The sequence below is a fragment of the Pogona vitticeps genome, chromosome 12, assembly GCF_051106095.1.
Source record: "Pogona vitticeps strain Pit_001003342236 chromosome 12, PviZW2.1, whole genome shotgun sequence".
Classification (NCBI taxonomy): Eukaryota; Metazoa; Chordata; class Lepidosauria; order Squamata; family Agamidae; genus Pogona; species Pogona vitticeps.
In genome coordinates, this window is record NC_135794.1 from 21,713,953 (window position 1) to 21,733,344 (window position 19,392).

A 19,392-nucleotide genomic window follows, 5' to 3' on the forward strand; every position below is an offset into this window, starting at 1 on the left:
GAGAGAGAGAGAGAGAGAGAGAGAATTTTATCTAGAATGAATAAACCTGCCTTCACTGCAGTTTCTTCTCCATTTATTGTGTTGTCTAGACAAAAAAAAAAACTTCCTCAGCACATGCACCCCAATAATAAAGATGTTACAATCAAAGTCACAATGGACTACAATTAAGCAGACACAGCTCATTGCTCTAATGAGCGAGGTATTTTCACTTTGTAACACAGGCCTCAGCTAATCTCTCTCCCCACGTTTATGAGGTCGGTAAACCACAGTTTTTTTTTTCCAAAGCGGAAATTCCTATCATGGGAGGAAGAACAATGCAACATTCCTAAGAGCCTTCACTTATTTTAATCAGATCTTAATTTATTTTTGTTGGGCTCATTCTGCAAGAGAGTTGAATGGCCAATAAACACTGGATTCTGCCCTCTCTTTTAGTCAGTTTTTTTTTTTTTAATCATCGATAGTAGAGATATACTGACACTCTGCTTTGGATGAGGATTAGTTCGTTAAAATATTTCTACTCCATCTCTCTCCTTAAAAAGCAGCTTACATCACGAAAACATGATATTTAAAGCTAAAAAATGAGTAAGCGTACAAATACAAGAAAGGATCGAAGGTCACACTACAAGACAGTAAACGAAAACAACACCAAAACCACATTTAGAACAGTAAGGCTGAACAATCCGTTTAACAACCCCACTCATTTCAGGAATTTCACAGCTGAAATATTCCAGAAATCTTGCTTTTAAAAACCTCAGCGGAAGGACAGTCTACCACCTCCCCAGACTGCCTGCTCCACGGTCAGATGCCTGTTGCCTTTAGGAAGCTCCTCCTAACAATTACTCCAAATCTTTTTATTTTCTTTTAATTTTGGCCCTACCTTATGGAGCCTGCAAAAAACAAGCTGGCTTCATCTTGCATGTGGCAGCCTTTTTTTTTGGGGGGGGGATTCTTGGGGATCAAAACGCAGAGGCCGGCAGGAGGTGGCTGACATCCCAGACAAGAGCAGCACACCCCAATACGACTTGTTGTTTATGGTCCCACAAGTATATAATGTCTTCCTCCTCAGACCTAGTTTGTGCTTTCAGCAAAATCAAAGGTTAACTCTCCTCCAAAGTGTATCCGCTAAGGATGTAAATCCTTCCCATTGTATCCTCACAGGGTTAGAGGGTTAGGGTAACGGCTGAAGGTGAGGAACTGCAAAAATGTTCTCCCATCCTGAGAGTTTGGCTGTTCTTCTGTGCTCGCTCTGTGTACTTCAACCCTTAAAGGAAAAGGATGCATGATCTACCTCCAAAAATCCTGGCTGGAACAGCCGGTTGTGAAGGCTTTGGGGAGTTTTAGTCCAAGAACACCAAGGTTTGGAACCAATGATCTACAGGAAAACTCAACTAACAAAATTCAGTGCAGGCAGGCTGGTAGCATACCAAAACTAAATATCCAGGCTTGCTTTTTACCAACATGTGTTATGTATACAAAAGAGCCAGTATGTACGGTCAACTGTGTAAAACCAGTTCATCTGCCTTCAGGGCTATGTTCACAAAAGGCTTTAACCCTTTGATTTTGCTGAGCAGACTGCTGCAGGATGATTGGTTGACCTACCTTGATCCTGCAAATGAGAGTAATTGCCCCTTAGTATATGAAGCATATAATGCTGATCTCTCCATCTGATTACAGGTGTGTTGTGATGGATCACAAAGAACCCTCAATATAGATGCCATTCTGGCGGCTCAGAAGTGCGAAAGAACACAGAACTGCACCAGCAAAATGGCACCACCTGTTTTAGAAGGAAATGCCATTTTTAAGATCATCTTTTTTTGATCTCCTATTGCAGATCCAAAATAGCTGCGGAAGTTGCCTCTCAGCCCCACTGATTAAAATTGCTCCCCCAATTATAATCAGTGACGAACTAAAACTTTGCTTCATATCCCATAAACCATTTTTAGCAGTGTGGTAAAGGGAAGTCCTCTGCTGTCTGGTCTCTCCCCCACCCCGCAAGGCTCTTCCTGACTATATTCCTTTGTTTCTTGAAATCCCTCTCGCTTACTTTCCACAACATCGCCGTAGAGCCAAAGCTGACCGAGGACTTTTTAATACTATGAAGTAATACCCTTTTCCCAGTGGGATTCTTAATGAGGCACCATGAGCCCCTGAGATTAATGCAAAATGGACGGATGAAGGGAAAAGATAATAGGATGCGACGCCGTAGCAGGAGCATCAAGGAAAATAATGTATGGAGAAGAATTTAAGCATGTGCATGTGGATAAAGGTTACTATATGGAAATTGATAATTTTGCCCTGAAAAAAATAATCTAAAGTAGTGTATATACAGCACAGCCTTGATTAGGAAAATAACTAACGAGCACGCCAATTATGTATCCAATCCTGTTCACACTTACCTGGTTGCAAATCCCTTTAGCTTCAACTGGACTAATTTCTGAGTAGACACGCATAGGATTATGCTCCAGAGTTTCCAGCCCTACTAAGGAGTTTTAATATCTCTCATTTAGCTCTGTGGGATTTCTCTACAAAATCATTTCATCAAATCCTAGAAAGACCACCACATGGAGGGCTGGGGATCCAGTAACACGATCCTCCTCCTGCCATACACGAGTCTGACTTTCCCCAGATCTAGAAGCATGGTGCCAGTCCTCCCACCACCCTTTAGTTCTCAGGAGAAGCAGGAAAACACAGACAATGGTAAGCACAGGGATCGGAAGCATATGGGACGGGTGGGGAGTGAGAGAGCGGGTGAAACCTTTCATATGGTTTGGTTTGGAGCCATTCTGAGAAAGAGGATCGATGCGGTGAGCCACGCTATGTGCTGTTCGTGATGACATTTCAAATTGCTACGGGTTTTTACAAGGATATCTTGATGGACTGGAAAGGATAAGCTATCACTTGGTGATGCATATTTTTGGTAATGGATTGAATTCACTGTTGACAGGGATAAATAAATAAAAAAGAGTTCTCTCCTAAGAGGAAAAAAATATTCATCACTAGGACTAAGCATTCAAGGGGCCAGGATCCTTTAAGTATTTGTGTAAGGCTTCTGTAACTTATTGTGGCTAACTGTGCAAATTTATAAGGTGCCAAAGTGTCTCCATCCCATATCAGATCACGTGCCTGGACTACACAACTGGACCTTTGTCAATTAGTCACAGTTAGCTATGGTAAGTAACATAAACTTTACATAAACACCATTTGGACTCCAGCCCATCTTATCTGCTTTAGTAATAGGGAACTTCCAGTTTTACAACCAACATAAAGCCAATTATTCTCTTTGTATTTCGGGTAGTAGCAGCGGAATTGTGTCTTACAACAACATGCAGCTTCAGTATAAACATTGTCACAGTTTTCTAAAGAACATTCAAATTCCTGGAAGAGTGACATAACTTTGGTTCTCCATTCTACTTCATTCTTTCAGCAACTATTAAGATTATAGCCCAAGTCCGGCTCTACCTTTTTTGTAAAGCTAGTTGACTTCTATGCAACATTAACACAAGATGTCACTTGATCAGACAGATGTTACTGATCCCATTATCCTTGATAGCTGAATTTTTGGCTCCTTTCCTCTGCACTGGACTGGCTATTGTCATACACCCTTCCTTCTAGATGGTGGTTCCCTGTTTAACCCAACAGCCCTGGAAAAGTCCAGGAAGATATAATGTTGGTTTTATTTATTTCAATATAAACTATTGGAGGCCTTTCCTTGCACCAGGACTTGAACATGACTTGATGGCCCCTTTATCTACACTGCCAACCTCAAGATTCTCTTGGTGGGCTCTCTTGTGCAATGTTCTAATTCTCTGCTAGTTTCACAAGATCCACCGTCCTCTCTCTCAAATCCTCATACTTATTTTTCTTAAAACCCCTCACTCTACATCTTCCTATCTGTTTGTCTCCTTCCCTTCTCTATCTCCAACTTGGAACAGTTCCTTTTTTTTTTTTGGAGTCCGACCTCCAGAAATCCCCAAACCAACATCGCCTTCCGGCCATGGTAGCTGGGTAATCCTGGCAGGTGAAGTCCAAAATGTAACTTCTTGAATCTTTGCTCTTGACATAGAGAAGCAAAATGAAGACATACACACTTACATGTGTCTGGTTTGTGGCAATTGTGTCCTTGTCGGAAGTATTGTGGATTCTCAATGACAGGGATACGGGTCATGCCTATCACCACCGTGTCCGGGCCGGTGTCCAGCGATGAAGGTGTGGTGATGCCATGATTGATGTGATGAAGAGGACTGGCGGAATCTTCCTCTCCACTGATCACAGCCACAGGACCTAGAGACAGACAGATAAATTCATGAAGACATGAGGGATCCTGGTCTTTGTTCTATACCAAGAATGCATCATCTTGGTGCAGCCTAGCTGTTATGGATAGAAAGGTTCTGAGTTCCATGTTCTCATCAATCAAGAAAATGAGACACACTGTCAAGGAAGCCTTGTGAGATTTGTTTGCCTGATGACAAAAGATGATTTGCTCCTCCAAGGTCCACCTTCCAAGCTCTCTGCAGTACTGCCATGTGCTGTCAAGTCACTTCTAATCCATGATTATTCTTGCAGGGTTTCCAAGGTATGTGAGAGGTTCATGGAATGGTTCCACATAGCCATTGTGTTTCCATGGCTCAGTGGGATTTGAAAACAGGTCTCCTGAGACTTCGTCTAGGGAACATCTCAACTCTAAAGTGTCCATGAGATAGTACGAATAAGCTCCTCACCTGTAACTGTGGTGGTTCTACGGTTCATTTGTGATATACAGAGACCACAACAAATAAATCCAAGTTACCGGCACCATAAAATTGAGCATTTCCCCTTCCCCCAGGTCCATCATTCAATATGGCAGATACTTTTCCCCATTGCTAGCCATGAACTCCGAAGGGAAGCCATGATCAATGGCCAGAAAACTGGACTGGCGTGTCAGCCTTGGGCGGGGTCCTCTCACACACTCTACAGCTGCATGGAAGGATGTGCATTAAATTGGATGGTGTGCCCACCATCCAATTTTGCTTTATTCAGTACTTCATCATCCTTCACAAGGCCCTCTCTTACACAACTGGCATGCAGAGTTGCACACTGTAGGAAAACAGTCGGCAATCCATCAGAACACTGCATTCAGCACCGGTAAAGCCTCGTTTCAAGCAGTAGTTCTCAAACTGGGGGTCCCCAGATGTTCCTGGACTGGAATTCCCAGAAGCCTTCACCACTTTGCTGTGCTGGCCAGGATTTCTGGGAGTTGCAGTCTAAAAACATTCAGGGACCCAAGTTTGACAACTACTGATTTAGAGGTCCCGTGTCCAGTTCTGGACACCACACTTTTAAGAAGGGTGCCAACAAACTGGAAAAAGTTCAGAGGAGGGAAACAAGGATGATCAGGGGACTGGAAACCAAGCTCTATCAGGAAAGACTGAAAGAACTGGGCATGTTTAGCCCAGAGAAAAGAAGATGGAGGGGAGGTATGATAGTGCTTTTCAAATCCTTAAAAGGTGATCATTACAGAGGTGGGAGCAGGATCTGTTCTCGATCATCCCAGATTGCAGGACATGTAAGAATGGTCTCCAGCTCCAGATTTAGGCTATCAGGAAAAACTTCCTAACTGTTAGAGCAGTCTGGCAGTGGAACCAACAACTTTGGCAGGTGGTGAGCGCTCCAGTGCTGGAGACATTCAAGAGAAAACTGGACCACTCTCTATCAGATCAGATTTGCTTTGACTTGGATTCCTGTATTAACAGGAGGTTGGACTTAATGGCTTTAGAGGCCCCTTCCAACTCCATTATTCTGTGATTCTAAGAAGAAAGGGGGGGGTTAAAAAAAAACTCTGACAGCATTACACACTCCTAATCAGAGCTTTAATTTATTCATGCAACAGAAGAAAGAAACAACTACGCCTGGAGAAGTTTTATCTTCTGTTTTGTCGAGACTGCCAGTGGCTAGCAGGAGGTCAATACAAGGCAGGGAAGATTCACACTTCAAACACATTCAATAAGTCTGTCTTTTACCTGAGCTAAGGAAAGGGGTAGGGGTTAGGGAGATCTCCCTTCCATCGCTTAAACTATTTCTAATTGCCCAATTACTTTATTATGGAACATGAGCAACCCAAAATGAAGAAAGGTTTCAAGGTGTTGGGAGTCTCGGCAAGAACATCCAGAGAATGTGGAGTCTGAATGCACGATTTTGTTGAAGTAAAAAAAAGAAAGAAAGAAAGAAAGAAAGAAAATGGGGGGGGGTGCTAGCCCTTTTTCAAGTTCAGGTATTGTTTGTTCTTCCAAGTGGGACATAATAAATTTGCTGGCAATTAGTAAGACTTCCGGCAGCTGTGACAGGTGTTTTTACTCACACGGAAGAAGTCTTTGTTGCTTCAAATCTCCCACCCACATAATCGTAAACTCGGATTGACAGCTTTGCTTGTTTTCTTTACCCAGTCTCCCCCCCATCTGAGCTACAGCCCATCTTAGCAACGTTAAGAGCTGTTGTGGAAACCAATCTGCACCGTAAGATTCCTGCAGCTAATCTTTACAACATTTTTTGTTTGTCGGTGAGCAAACAAGGACCCAAGCTGGTAGGGTTTTCTTATAAACCAGAAGAATGTCAATCATTATGACAGTCGGAGAACAGCAGTGAAATAGGGGAGATGGGTGTTGACCTTGGTGATTTTACCAAGCATCGCAGCAGCTGAGTATCACAAAGGCTGGGCTCGGAACAGAAATGTCGGTATATCATGACACCAACCTCAAACACAAGATGAATCGTATGACCCCACAAACCCTTCTATGATTCAGATGTCAATCCGAGCTGGAAGAGACCTCACCTCCAGTTTTCCATCACACACTCAACATGCTTAATTCCAACCCAGATTTGTTTTTTGCCTGCCCCGACACAGAACTGTATTGTTGGAAATCGTGTTACAAGACGCAACGGGTAAAATTATTTAAACACATAAAAAGACCAGAAGTACTTTTTTCTGTTTCTCCCACTGCACATCCACTTCTCTATATGTACACTACATGTAAATAGAGCTTCCAACTTTCCATGTTGTCTATTTAAAAAAAAAAACTATATTACCATGATAAACAGAGACCCTGAGGTCTGCTTTTAAAACCAACCAGTCTGTGGGTCTTTGGCCGTTTCATCCTCAACATTAGGACACAATCAATTGTAAGCTTGCATTCATTTAGCTAGGTTGGCTGCCCACCAGCAAAAAACCAAAATCATTACGATCAATGCCACATTGATCCTTAATAGCAAAGTTTAAGGGGAGCGAGTGAACATAGAAAGAGGTTGGTTTTTTTTTAAAAGAAAGATTATGACAGGAGCAAAGGAACATATATACCTGAGCCAAGAATAATAATATAACAATCTTAGAACTGCAGAGTTGCAAGGAACTCTATGGATCACTGCGTAGAGTCGCTGTTAGAGAGGCACAACGGGGAACTGAACTTCTAACCTTTGGCACCAAAGCCAAATACCCAAACCACTGAACTATCCAGCAGCTATGCAATGATTAGCTTTGACTGGCAGTTGTTCTCCAAGACTTCAGGCAGGATTCATCCCCAGAGCTACCTAGCGATCCTTGGTATTACATGCTGGCTTCCCACTCAGGTGTTAACCAAGCCCAACACTCTTCTTCATATAAAATCCAACAAGAGTATATATATTCAGGGTGATTTGGTGATGCTACACCGTGACACCGATCCAAGGGAACTTTGTAGTTTTCAAGAAATGCAAAAGAATTTTTTTAAAGTCTATCCATTAAGATAAAATCCTCTGTCTGGAGGAATTAGACAAACGATAGGCTCATCAATGACTATTAAACATGATACCTGTATGAAAACTCCTTGCTCAGAAGCAAGATGCTGTGGAGAAACATCCATGCTGTGTTTAGTTACTCCACACCTTGCTTCTAATCTTCCCAAGGAGATTGGGTTGGCCATCGTCATCAGCTGACTGCTGACCTAGAAGGACACATGTTTTGTTCAGCATGATTGTGTGTCTGAACATGAGCGAAGCGGAGTTGAAGACTTACAGAGGTGGGTGCACTACAAATCCAGACATACCTTCCCATTTCCAGTCTGATGGAGTCCAGTAACATACGGATGGGTAAAAAGGTAGTCCATGCCTGCCACCTACTTCTGCCATACCAGTGTTTCAGAATTACACATCCCAACATAGACGGCTATGACGTTCTCATAGATGATTATGATAGGGGCTGTCATTTAACAACAATAAGAGACTTCAACTGGGAAGCATTAATACAAACACGTGTTCCTCCCTTTATGTATTACATACATGACAGAGGAATGCATAAAGAAAGGAAACTCATATTGAAGGGCAATAGTCAAAGAGAAAGAGGTTTCCCATCTCAAATATCCATGCAAAGGATATAATGGATACTCAGAAATGTTCTTGTTGGAATATTGATATGTCCCATTGAAGAAATTATCAACTACTGTGATATTTTTCACTGTGCATGAGGAGGATTTAAACCAAGTCTTTTCCCCATCAACTACAGCCTCAACTAAAAAAGCTGTGTTTTGTGCAAAATCCCCTCGTATATTTCACAAAATCTTGCAACTTGTATTTCCTATAAAGAAGACTCCTGTACATGGAAATAAACAGTGAAGAAATTATCGCAGTCTTACTCAACAAGGGTTCATTCTCCCTCCCAAGGATGAAATAAGGAGATTTGCATCCTTAATCTGTGCTAACAAGCAGGCAGTGGATCATCCCCAGGAGATCAAGAAAGGGAAAAGCTTCATGGCTTCTTGCTGTGTTCATTGAAGGCATATCCAACTCTAGGCAACCCAATAGTTGAAGGGGAAGCAGCAGGAAAAGTTGTCTGGGGAAGTGTATGATGGATTGTTTCTCATAGCTGGAGAGTCTGTTGTCACCAAAGCTAACAGGCAGCATGACAAGGAAGTGTCATTCTCTGTCTCAGTTTTTGACATCTACCAAGAATGAGTTCTGGTGCTCCACACAGCTGGAAACCTCTTGGGAGGGGATGTTTCTGAAAACTTTCCCCACCTTGAACATATGTCAGCTCTCAGACAACCATCCGGCTTCACCCCTTGACTATCAAGTATCTTTACGCAGTCCTGCAGGCCATGGGCGTCCTTGCCTCCAACTTCATTTCAAAGTGGGACTCTATAACAGTGCTCATTTCCTTGCATCTTGTATGACATCTATGAGCAAATGAGAGCTAATCAGCACATAACTCCTAACCCACCATCTGAATATGTGTGCTTCCTTGCCTTCTCTTCTCATTTCGTGAAAAAAAACTGCTCAATATTTCCTTCATCTGGGTGAGGTGGTATAAAGATTAAAAATGACTGTATCAATTCTATTGAGTTCCTCTAAATCCACTTTTAAGGTGTACTGGAATGTACAATGTTGCATTTGCTTCCTGCATCAAAATCCACATGCATCTTAACAAACTCTTCTAATGTTACTTTATTATGGAGCATGAGCAAGTCTTCTAATGTGTGCATTTATTTGCAGATTTCACTTGAGCAACACATCATTTGCTTATTGACCAAAAGCGTGTTTGTGTACGATCTCTCAATTATTCATACTTTAAGACATTTGCCTTGCAAAATATGGACACTGTTTTCTGCACAGTCCTTTCACCAAAGCATCCTGTAAGCCTTACAGATGCTTATCCTTACAAGAAGTCTCGGGAGATTAGAAAATGTTAGTTTCATCAAGCCTTTTGAAGCCATCAACATTCTTCTCCACCCGCGCTCTCCCTCTTGCATCTGTTGTCTTCAAAAATTCAACACATGCCATTACAAAATATGACGATGCTAAGCCGATTAAAACAAACAGGACAATGGAAAAAAAACAGCAATGGGGAACAGGAAAAACCAAGCACAGGAACCAAACTAGATGCCGCACCTTCAGAAAATGGATTAGACCAGTGGTCCCCAACCTTGGGCCTCCAGATGTTCTTAGACTACAATTCCCAGACGCCTTCACGACCACCTCTGCTGGCCAGGATTTCTGGGAGTTGAAGTCCAAGAACATCTGGAGGCCCAAGTCTGGGGACCACTGGATTAGACTTTGTGCAGCACTAAAATGGCAACTGTGGTTGCTGAGCAAATGTTTATGAGGAGCCTCATGATGCAGTGGTTAAACTGAAGGACTGCAGTCAAGTCTCATGTCATGACCTTGGTTCAAATCTGATGGGTTCAGGTAGCTAGCTCAAGGTTGGCTCAACCTTCCATCCTTTTTCAAGGCTGTTATATTGAGTACCCAGCTCACTGGGCAGCAATGTAGCCTGCGCAATTAAACTATAAACCAACCGGAAAGTAGTTTAAGTCCCATGGGGCAGTATGTAAGCAGCACACTTTGTTTTAGTAAAGGTCAAGGTTCCCCTTGACATTTAGTCCAGTCATGTCTGACTCTAGGGTGTGGTGCTCATCCCCGTTCCCAAGCCGTAGAACCAGCGTGTGTCCGAAGACAGTTTCCATGCTCACGTGACCAGCGCAACTAGACACGGAACGCCGTGACCATCCCACCGAGGTGGTACCTATTTATCTACTCTCATTTTTACATGCTTTTGAACTGCTAGGTTGGCGGGAAATGGGACAAGCAACAGGAGCTCACTCCGTCGATCTTATGATGATCTTGCTTTAGGGAGAGGTAATTTGAGGAAAAAAGCAATTGTGACCCCCCCCCAAAAAAAGCCTATCCACAGTATTCTTCTGTTACAAGTAAATCCTCCTCTCTCCCTCTGTAGCATGCAGTATTACACAATCCATACCCCTAGAATCATCGTGCTCTTGTGCTCCCCTTGACCTTCGCAACTGCTTTATAGGTGTAGAGCTAAAATATTACTTCCACCAACACCCCCACTCTGACTCCTATTATTACTGATGCTACTACTATTACTAATAGTAGCATCAGTAACTATTACTACTACTATTAATAATTACTATTACTATTACTATTGCTGCTAGATCAATTATCAAGATCAACAACGACAATAATAATATACGGTGGAAAAAGAGGAACAGGGAGGAAATAAATTGTACCAGATACAAACCCCTATCAGCCCACTATACTGGTACAAAGTTAGTTCAGGATCAGGGTGATCCCAAGTCAGATTGCATCCACCCATTTTTCTTCTCATATGTTAGGTTAACATGGAATGGAAAATCAGAGTAGGTGAGTGCTAGATGTCATTTATTGGCTGGAATCTTACTAGTGTGGCCACCACAGAGAAGGCCCTTTTTCATGTCCCCATCAACCTTGTTTGGGCTGACAATGGGACCGAGAGGAGGGCCTCCTCTGATGATCTGGAGTGCCCAGAAGGCTCATAATGTCACGGTTAAATCTATAAAATAAGTGCAAGGTTTCCTTTATTGAATAGTAAACAATGTAAGATTTAGTTCAACAGCGCAATGCACTTACTCCAAAACAAAAACCCCACAGACAACATACATACACAAAACCCCTATCAAACATACATACACACACACAAAGGGGGGAAAAGCACTGTGGGGAGGTTTTCCTAATATTCACACTGACGTTTATGCCATTTCTGAACCCATCTATCAATTGGCTAAAACGTAAACCGGTTATCCAGACTCCATCAAGGGCCCTCGTTAAATCCCCACCTTTTGCTGATCCAAAACCAACTGCTCCCTCATTCCTCAGGGGGTGAGTTTTCTGAGCCAGCTCGGAGAGAAACTGCAACTCATAAAACAGAGTAAGTGAAAGCACAACAAATACAATTAAAAATCTGGCTGTGCTCGGAGATGGATTGCATTTACTATCTCATAAAAAGAGCCTTCGTCCTGTCAGGCAAACAAAAGGAAATCAATTTCTTAATTTTTATTGGCAGACCTGGGCTGGCGGCCAAAGCTGCACTTGCTTATCCGAAAGCCACTGACCTGACACGAGGAAGATTTCTGAGTCTTCTTTTTAATCCTGCCTTCCCAGCAAAAAGGACCTAGCCCCAATCCTCAGCACCTCCCCAAAATGTAACTTCCGGTCCCCCTTTTTCCCATCTATTGCGATATGTTCTGAAGACCAGCTGTCAGAGCATCTTTTCCATAGAACCTCAGCCTGCTTCACAGGCCTTGCTCTTTGCGAGGAAAGGAAGAGAGAGAGAGAGAGAGAGAGAGAGAGAGAAAGAAGACCTTGAGGAGCTTTCTCAGTCATGGCTAAAGAGGGGCATTAACTGGAAAAATGGCAGTTTGTGAGGGTTCGTGGTTCGTCACTACTCACAAATGACGAACCACAAATTTTCCTAGGAAACAAACTATTCTGAGGTTCACGTGATTCAGTATTTCTGGCAGCAGTAAAATGGCACCGGTGTGAGTTAGAGATGACAAACTCACTGGGAGTCTACAGTTGACTCTCCTTCCCTTTCCCTTCAAATTTGGCAATTTTGTGTATTCTCATTCCTGATAGAGACACACCCACATGGTGTTAAATCAATTTCCATCCCACTTAGAGTAGATGCGTTAAAATGCATGTAATTTGTTCATCAATACTCAGATAGGTCCCATGGAACTGAATGGGTTATTCTAGTTGGGAGTAAAATTCAGTCGACACCCTCCCCCCCCCCCCGGCAACCAGGAAGCAACTTTTCCACATTTTGTGCATCTAGTTGTGCCAGCCTAATGATCAGACTTCAATGTAAGGCCAGGATCCCATTGGATTTGTGAAGTATAAATGACTCTCTCTCTAGAAGGCCAGATGCCTGTCACTCGCTTGGCAAAATGGCTGTGTCATGATTGCAGGATCGATCCTATGGCTGTTCATGCACACAACTGGTGTAACATGAAACCCCCTTCTGCCATTGCCTTTACTCAAGTGGTTCTGTGCTACAGGACACAGAACAGGGCACGCAGATGACCCAAAATCTCTTCTCTGGCATCTCCTAAGAGTATGGCAGCAGGAAATGAGAAAGATGATGCCTAAGCCTCCAGCGAGTGGCTGGAGTAGCTACAGAAGATTATCAGATTAGACAATATTGGCCTAACTGCATAGAGAAAACAACATCCTATATTCCTAACCCTGCATCATTCTGTAGCCAATGCATGTACGTCACAGCTATGTTAAGGTCAGAGTGTGAAAATATCTTTTCAGACTACAATTCCCAGAATCCCCAGGCAAGCATAACTAGTGGGTCAGCTCTTGAGAGAATAGTGGGGTCTATAGTTACAAAAAGGATTTCCCACCCTCTGGCTATGACTCAAGGAAGGTCTTAGCTTGCAGGGTCCCTTATGAAAGGAACTATCCTCACAAATTAAGCAACTGGAGCTGTAGTTGATTAATCTACTTCTATCAAGGGGTAAGAACTACCCTTCTCTTCCTTTGCATTCAGATTTCATTGCAGAGTCCTAGTTACGCAACCTCAATTGCATCCTTTCCATCGCCTTTCGAATTCCGTAGCCTTTTATCTCCAAGAGGTCTGGGCAGGCAAGGCTTCTGCTGTCTGGCTTGATGCCCTTTTCCTTTCTCCAAACCTGCATTTATCTTCCAGCTTTTTTAAGTCCAGTTCCCAAACTATCACCTTGAGAGCACCTTGAACCCTAGAACTGTGTGCTTTACGATGCCAGCGATGGGTTGTCGCTGGGTAAAGGCCTCCGCGACGCCTATTAATCTCTTGGCTCACTCATCTTTATCAGAGACACGTTGTAAAAATGATATAAGTGTTTCATTCAAATGGTGCAGCCGAGGGAGTGGGTGTTGAGCGCGGGCCGAATTGATTTCCAGTGTGTTGGCTCTTTACTTTCAGGTATAAATACAACAGCAAAATCAATCGGAATAACACCATATCAGCTTTCTAATCTCTTCGGGTTGTAAGAGGTATTTTTATATACTGCAGCTTTCTTTCCTGTTTATGAGGTGTACCCTAGACTATGCACTCCTTTGGTTCACACACAGCCACGGTCATGTGAAGGTGTGTGGCTCTTTCTCTCTCTGTGAATCATGTCTCTGTGACAGAGATGTTGGCAAGCCTTTGGGTTTGAGTCCCAAGTCCCAGTCTAAGCCTTGGATACCAAGTCCCAAGTTCAAGTCCCTATTAAAAAGGGGAGAAAAGGGAGGCATGAGTGTGTTCCAAGTTAAGTCTGATTAATTGGGGGGGGGGGGACACACCAAGTTGAGTTTAAGCTGAATCATCGGTGTGATTTAAGTCCAACGCGACAGTGGGTCCCATGACCCAAGTCTCCACCCCTGCTCCGTGCTAGGGCTGCCAGCTGAACCGAACTTCATTCTCTGAGATTTTAGGGCTAAAGTCTGGGGAGGGGTCCTTGTGATGCTACAGGGGCCCCTGCTTCCACCCCTATCACAAACAGGTTGCAGGTGGCTGACAGTGTAGAGATTCTATGACAAACTGAAAGGCTAACTAGCTGTTGCAGAAGAGGCAGTGATAGCTCTGAACCATGCAGGAGAATGAAAGAGACCAGAAGGTCTCTAAATAGATCCAAACAGGATATTCCTAAGAGGTGAGAATAAACCTCACAGTCAGAGCTGACGTCCCATTCATTGTGATTTGAAGTCCAAAATCTGCAACCCCAAAACCTGAATCATAACCTGAGATCTGGTAGCCCTAATGTGTGTGTGCATGCACACATAGATATATATTTGAATTTCTTAAAGGATGTGATTTATTGTGAATCCATCCATCCATCCATCCATCCATCCATCCATCCATCCATCCATCCATCCATCCATCCATCCATCCATCCATCCATCCATCCATCCATCCATCCATCCATCCATCCATCCATCCATCCATCCATCCATCCATCCATCCATCCTCTTTCCAGAACAACAACAAAATGTGTTGCTGAAGGCCATCAAGCCAACCCATAGCCAAGTTAGCAATCAGAGTGAAATCCTTTGACTATGCTAATCCTACCAGTCTAATCCAGACCTCGCTGCTTCTTGGCATAAAAGCACTCCACACTCATGCCCAAATTCATCTGCGTTCATCTGCAAACATTCATGCATGCTTAGATAGATGCACTTAAAAAGCCAGTAGAGAAATACTGGACACTAAAGAGACTCAAGTAACTCACAGATTAATCTACTTCTCTCTGTGGCTCCTGTTTATACCTAATGATGTAGTTCATCATGACAAAATTACAAGGATATGCAAAGCATCTGGTTTCTTTTAACCAGGTGATTTTTTTGCTGTGAACTTTCTGTCTGTTGTCTTGAAATCCCTGGGACTCTAGTTCTTTGAAGACTTTTGTGATGCCACCCTAAGAAGTCAATATTAAACTCCTATGGCTCCTTGTCTAAACTTCCATGGCACCCAACAATTCCTACACACATGGCCAGTTCTTGGACTCTTTTAGGTACTGCTGATCCCATGCCTCATACAGCCGCAATAAGTCGGGTAAAAATATCAGTCGGAATAATGCAGAAGAACAGGGAAGGCTCACCTTTTCAAAAGAAGAACCAAGATTGGTGGATGTCAATATTTGGATGAAATCTCACAGACACCTTTGATCAGCATGGCCACCCACCATAGTGGTGGTGAGCATGGGAAGTTGTTGTCAGAAAAGTAACTTTTCTCATGCCCTGGAGAATGACTGCAGAATACAAGATGGGGGCTCAGAGCTGGGCATGCACGCATGCACCCCTTATGCCCATCAGGACTGCAGGATGTATGACTCATTCTTTTGGCCTCGAGCCATGGCTTAGCAAGACTGTGACAAACCGATAAATGCTCCCACTGAGTTCCAGCACTTCAGCTCACCTCCTGAGCTGAGGTGGAGTGGAGGCTGCTTGGCACACACATTTCAGGCCCAGCAATGCTGTGTCAGGAGCCTTGCCTTGATGCTGACATATATAGGTGGGTGCAACTCTACAGCCTAGGCTATAAACTGCATTCCACCCGTCAAACTTAAATCTCACACAAAAAGAACTGAACAGCAAGGGGGCCCTGAGCCAAATTTTTAGAACCCTGTCGTGATGCCCAAGTCGAAGATGGGAAAGATCTTTTTTTTTTAAAGTACTGCCAGCGGCTATGATGTCTCAAGTATTTTGGGAGCTGTCGTCCCAAATCAATCCATCCATTTCCTGCCCCGCTCTTCCACTCTCGAAGGACCCAAGATGACTTGCAAATAATTTTTGAGAAGTAACATCTTAAAACAATTACAAACACAAGAAGGCATACAATAAGAACAAGTAAACATATTAATAATTAAACGATGCAAATTAAAACCTCGTTAAACCGGTTTCCAAGCCCATTTAAAAAGACAAGGACGACAACTCCTTAAAATCCCTTCCAGACCAAAAAAGAAAAAAAGAAAAAAGAAAAAAGAAAGAAACTTTTCTAGTTTTTGGTCCAAGCACTCGTCTGCATGGTTTCATCCTCTCCCTGTTGAAATCACAGTTCAAAAAGGATGCATAGCACTTAAAGCAATCTCTGGGCAGTTTACAATTTAATGATAAAGAGTACACACTGCTCAACCACCCCACCCCCGTTAGTGAGCTGAGTATTCAATTGACTGACCTCAGAAGGATGGAAGGCTGAGTGAACCTTGAGCTGGCTACCTGGGATTGAACTCAAGTCATGAGAAGAGTTTTGACTGCAGTCCAGCAGCTTTAACCATAGTGCCACGAGCTGAAGCTCTTCCTTATTTGACAGCGGAGCAGCAACCAGGTGAGGAAGTTCCACAGTAGGAGGATAAGGGAAACTTTATGGATGTATATCGATAGATCACTGATTTATTCCATAGGTGCGGGAAAAGTTGCTTTTTGGACCCTAGAATGCTATAGCTAGTTTGGCTGATCGCCGTTTCCTGGGACATGTATAGTGGTGCCTCGCTTAACGACTACCTTGTTAAACGACGAAACTGCTATACGATGACTGTCTTGCAATCACTTTTGCATCTGTCGTCAAGTCGTCTCCGACTCTTCGTAGCACGCTAGCAATTAGAAGCGATCACTTTTGCGATCACAAAATGATGTTTTAATAGGCAAAATCCGCTTTGCGATGATCGGTTCCCTGCTTCGGGAACCGATTCTTCGCATTGCGACGTTTTTAAAACAGCTGATCGGTGGCTTCAAAATGGCCGCCCACTGTGTAAAATGACTCCCTGCTGTGCTTCTGGGCGGATTTCTCGCTTTACAGGCACTTAAAATGGTGTCCCTATGGAGGATCTTCGCTGGACGCTGAGTTTTTCAGCCCATTGGAACGCATTGAATGGGTTTTCAGTGCATTTCAATGGGATTTTTTATTTCGCTTAACGAGGATTTTGCTCTACAGTGATTTCGCTGGAACGGATTATCCTCGTTAAATGAGGTACCACTGTAATATAAAATTAGCTTTTTCCATCTCAGTTGATCACTAAATCAGCCGTTCTCAATAGGGGCCCTGGCACATTTGAAGGGGCCACAGACTAGAAACTATTCTTCACACACCACCATTATGCAATGTACACAATCCTAATTCAGCCTATATTTCTTTAATATTATGTTTATGGCCAGAAAAAAAGGAAAGGCTGAGAACGGCCATATTGGATGAAAATTTAAAGCCCAGTCTTCTTTAAAACCCAAGGTTAGAAAAGTGACTACAATTTCCACTGTCCTCTGACCAAGCTGGGAAATTTGGGGAGCTGCAGATAAAACCGTGATTCTTCTGTGCTCTGAGGATTCGTACAAAAAGTTGTCCTGTGAGAATCATTTTCTGGTACAAAGGCAGGCACTCAAAAGCAAAAGTGTCAATGCAAAACGAAGTGGAAGAGATAATGTTATGGATGAATTGGTCAGAGATGCTGAGTGTGCACCCTTGATCTATAAATATAACACATAATCAGAAGATATGAAGATACGTAAGAAAGGCTATGTTAGGACTGAGGAATGGGCTATTCCTGCAGCACCCCTGGATGGGTTTGGAGTCGCCAAAATCCACAGCGCTGGCATTATACAAAAATGCTCTAGCATTCTGGAAGTGGAATTTCAAAGCCGCAGGAAGTTTCCGGCAGCCGTCTTCAGCCTGGTGATGTCAGCAACATTGCGAATGACAAGATATACTTCTCTCCAGCTTGTAATGTGGGCAGAATCAGAGCTCCGTCCCTACTTAGAAAGTTCTCAGTGGAAGATTCCTTGCCTAATTCCAAACCTCAAATGTCACCACTTAACACTGGTAAAACGAGACTACTGGTTCACGCTTGCCTCCTACGGGGAGTATGAAGAACGTTCTTGTTTCCCTTCCAGGTAGCAATCTTGCTCATACTGAGGGACCTTTCTCTCATGCTGTGACTATGACCTCTGGCTCTCCGGTGGCTACCGCTTCCTCCTCTGCTTGGCCACGGGACAGCAGTTCCTCAAACGTCTCGGTCTATTTGGGGATGGTAACAATGGTACGGAAGTAAATCACCCGTCCTTCTGGCTCCACCGACTTACAGGAATTAGCGCCAACGGAAGTGTCGGTATCAATTTCATAATGTTATTGGACGGAGAGAAAACCGGGCCAAGTCTTGTACTCTTGATGGACTGTCAACAGGATGACGATGGCGGGTAAGGAGATAGACAGCTCTGACAGGAAAGGCAATGATTCAAGATCAATTACCTTGACAAGGCTATCTCTTTAAGCCTCATCGCTTCATGCTGACGGCAGCAGGCTCTCCTCCTGAGGAGAAACACGTTTACGCCCAACAGTATTGACTTGAAATATGAGGCATCCAGTGGGAGCTACACTTTCTCTTCCTCTTCTCCCCAGGTTTTCTGATTCTCTGAGGACCGCCCCCCCCAGGGTGTTTCAGAGACGTCATCGTTTTCCAAGCTGCCATTTTGGTTTAATTGTTCATCGTAATTGCAGGTGAAAAGTCAAGCATGGGCAAGAGGGGCCGTGGGGTCTCTCCACATCCGACAGAACTCGCCGGCGCGCTGTCTGCTATTTGGAAGGTAATCAAAAATCTTACAGCACTTGAAAACTGCAATTTGAGGGCATGCTGCCCTTCTGTTTCTCCTGCATGAAAAGAGGCCAGTCGTCAGACATCCAGCCCTGTGCTCCCATGTGAAAGCTGTATTTTGCACATAATGTGGAGGGACCATTATCCTGCTAAGCCTCCATAAGCCCCGCTTCCATCAGAAAAACTGTAAGCCAACACAGTCTTTTGCAGCCTAGTTAAAGCTTAAACAAATGCAGCCAAATTATTGTTTATGCATTGAAACACGCTATGCTATGGGCATGGTAACAGGGATTTTTATATGCAAACACAATACACCCTGAGTCATCAGTCTTGCATAACAACCACAGTACAATTACTGAAGTGTGCGCGATTAAGTTCCCCTTGCTGACCCAACATTTTCGAAGTGCAGGCCTGTGAATTTCAAGGCAGGTTTTGGTCCGTCATTATTCTGACAGCCGTCTTTCAAAAGCCAGTTCGACCCATTTCGCACCTTGCAAACAGTTTGTGTGTG

General features: G+C 43.5%; 1 protein-coding gene across 3 annotated transcripts in view; it reads right to left on the reverse strand.

Annotated features, from left to right (window-relative positions):
- Positions 1-19,392, reverse strand: part of NTRK3 (neurotrophic receptor tyrosine kinase 3) — a 320,443-nt gene that overhangs the window by 132,983 nt on the left and 168,068 nt on the right. For all 3 annotated transcript variants that reach the window (XM_072981881.2, XM_072981880.2, XM_020781727.3), the window contains exon 12: positions 4,093-4,281. In XM_072981881.2, coding sequence (XP_072837982.2) covers positions 4,093-4,281 — 189 coding nt within the window. The remainder of the gene's footprint in view (positions 1-4,092; positions 4,282-19,392) is intronic.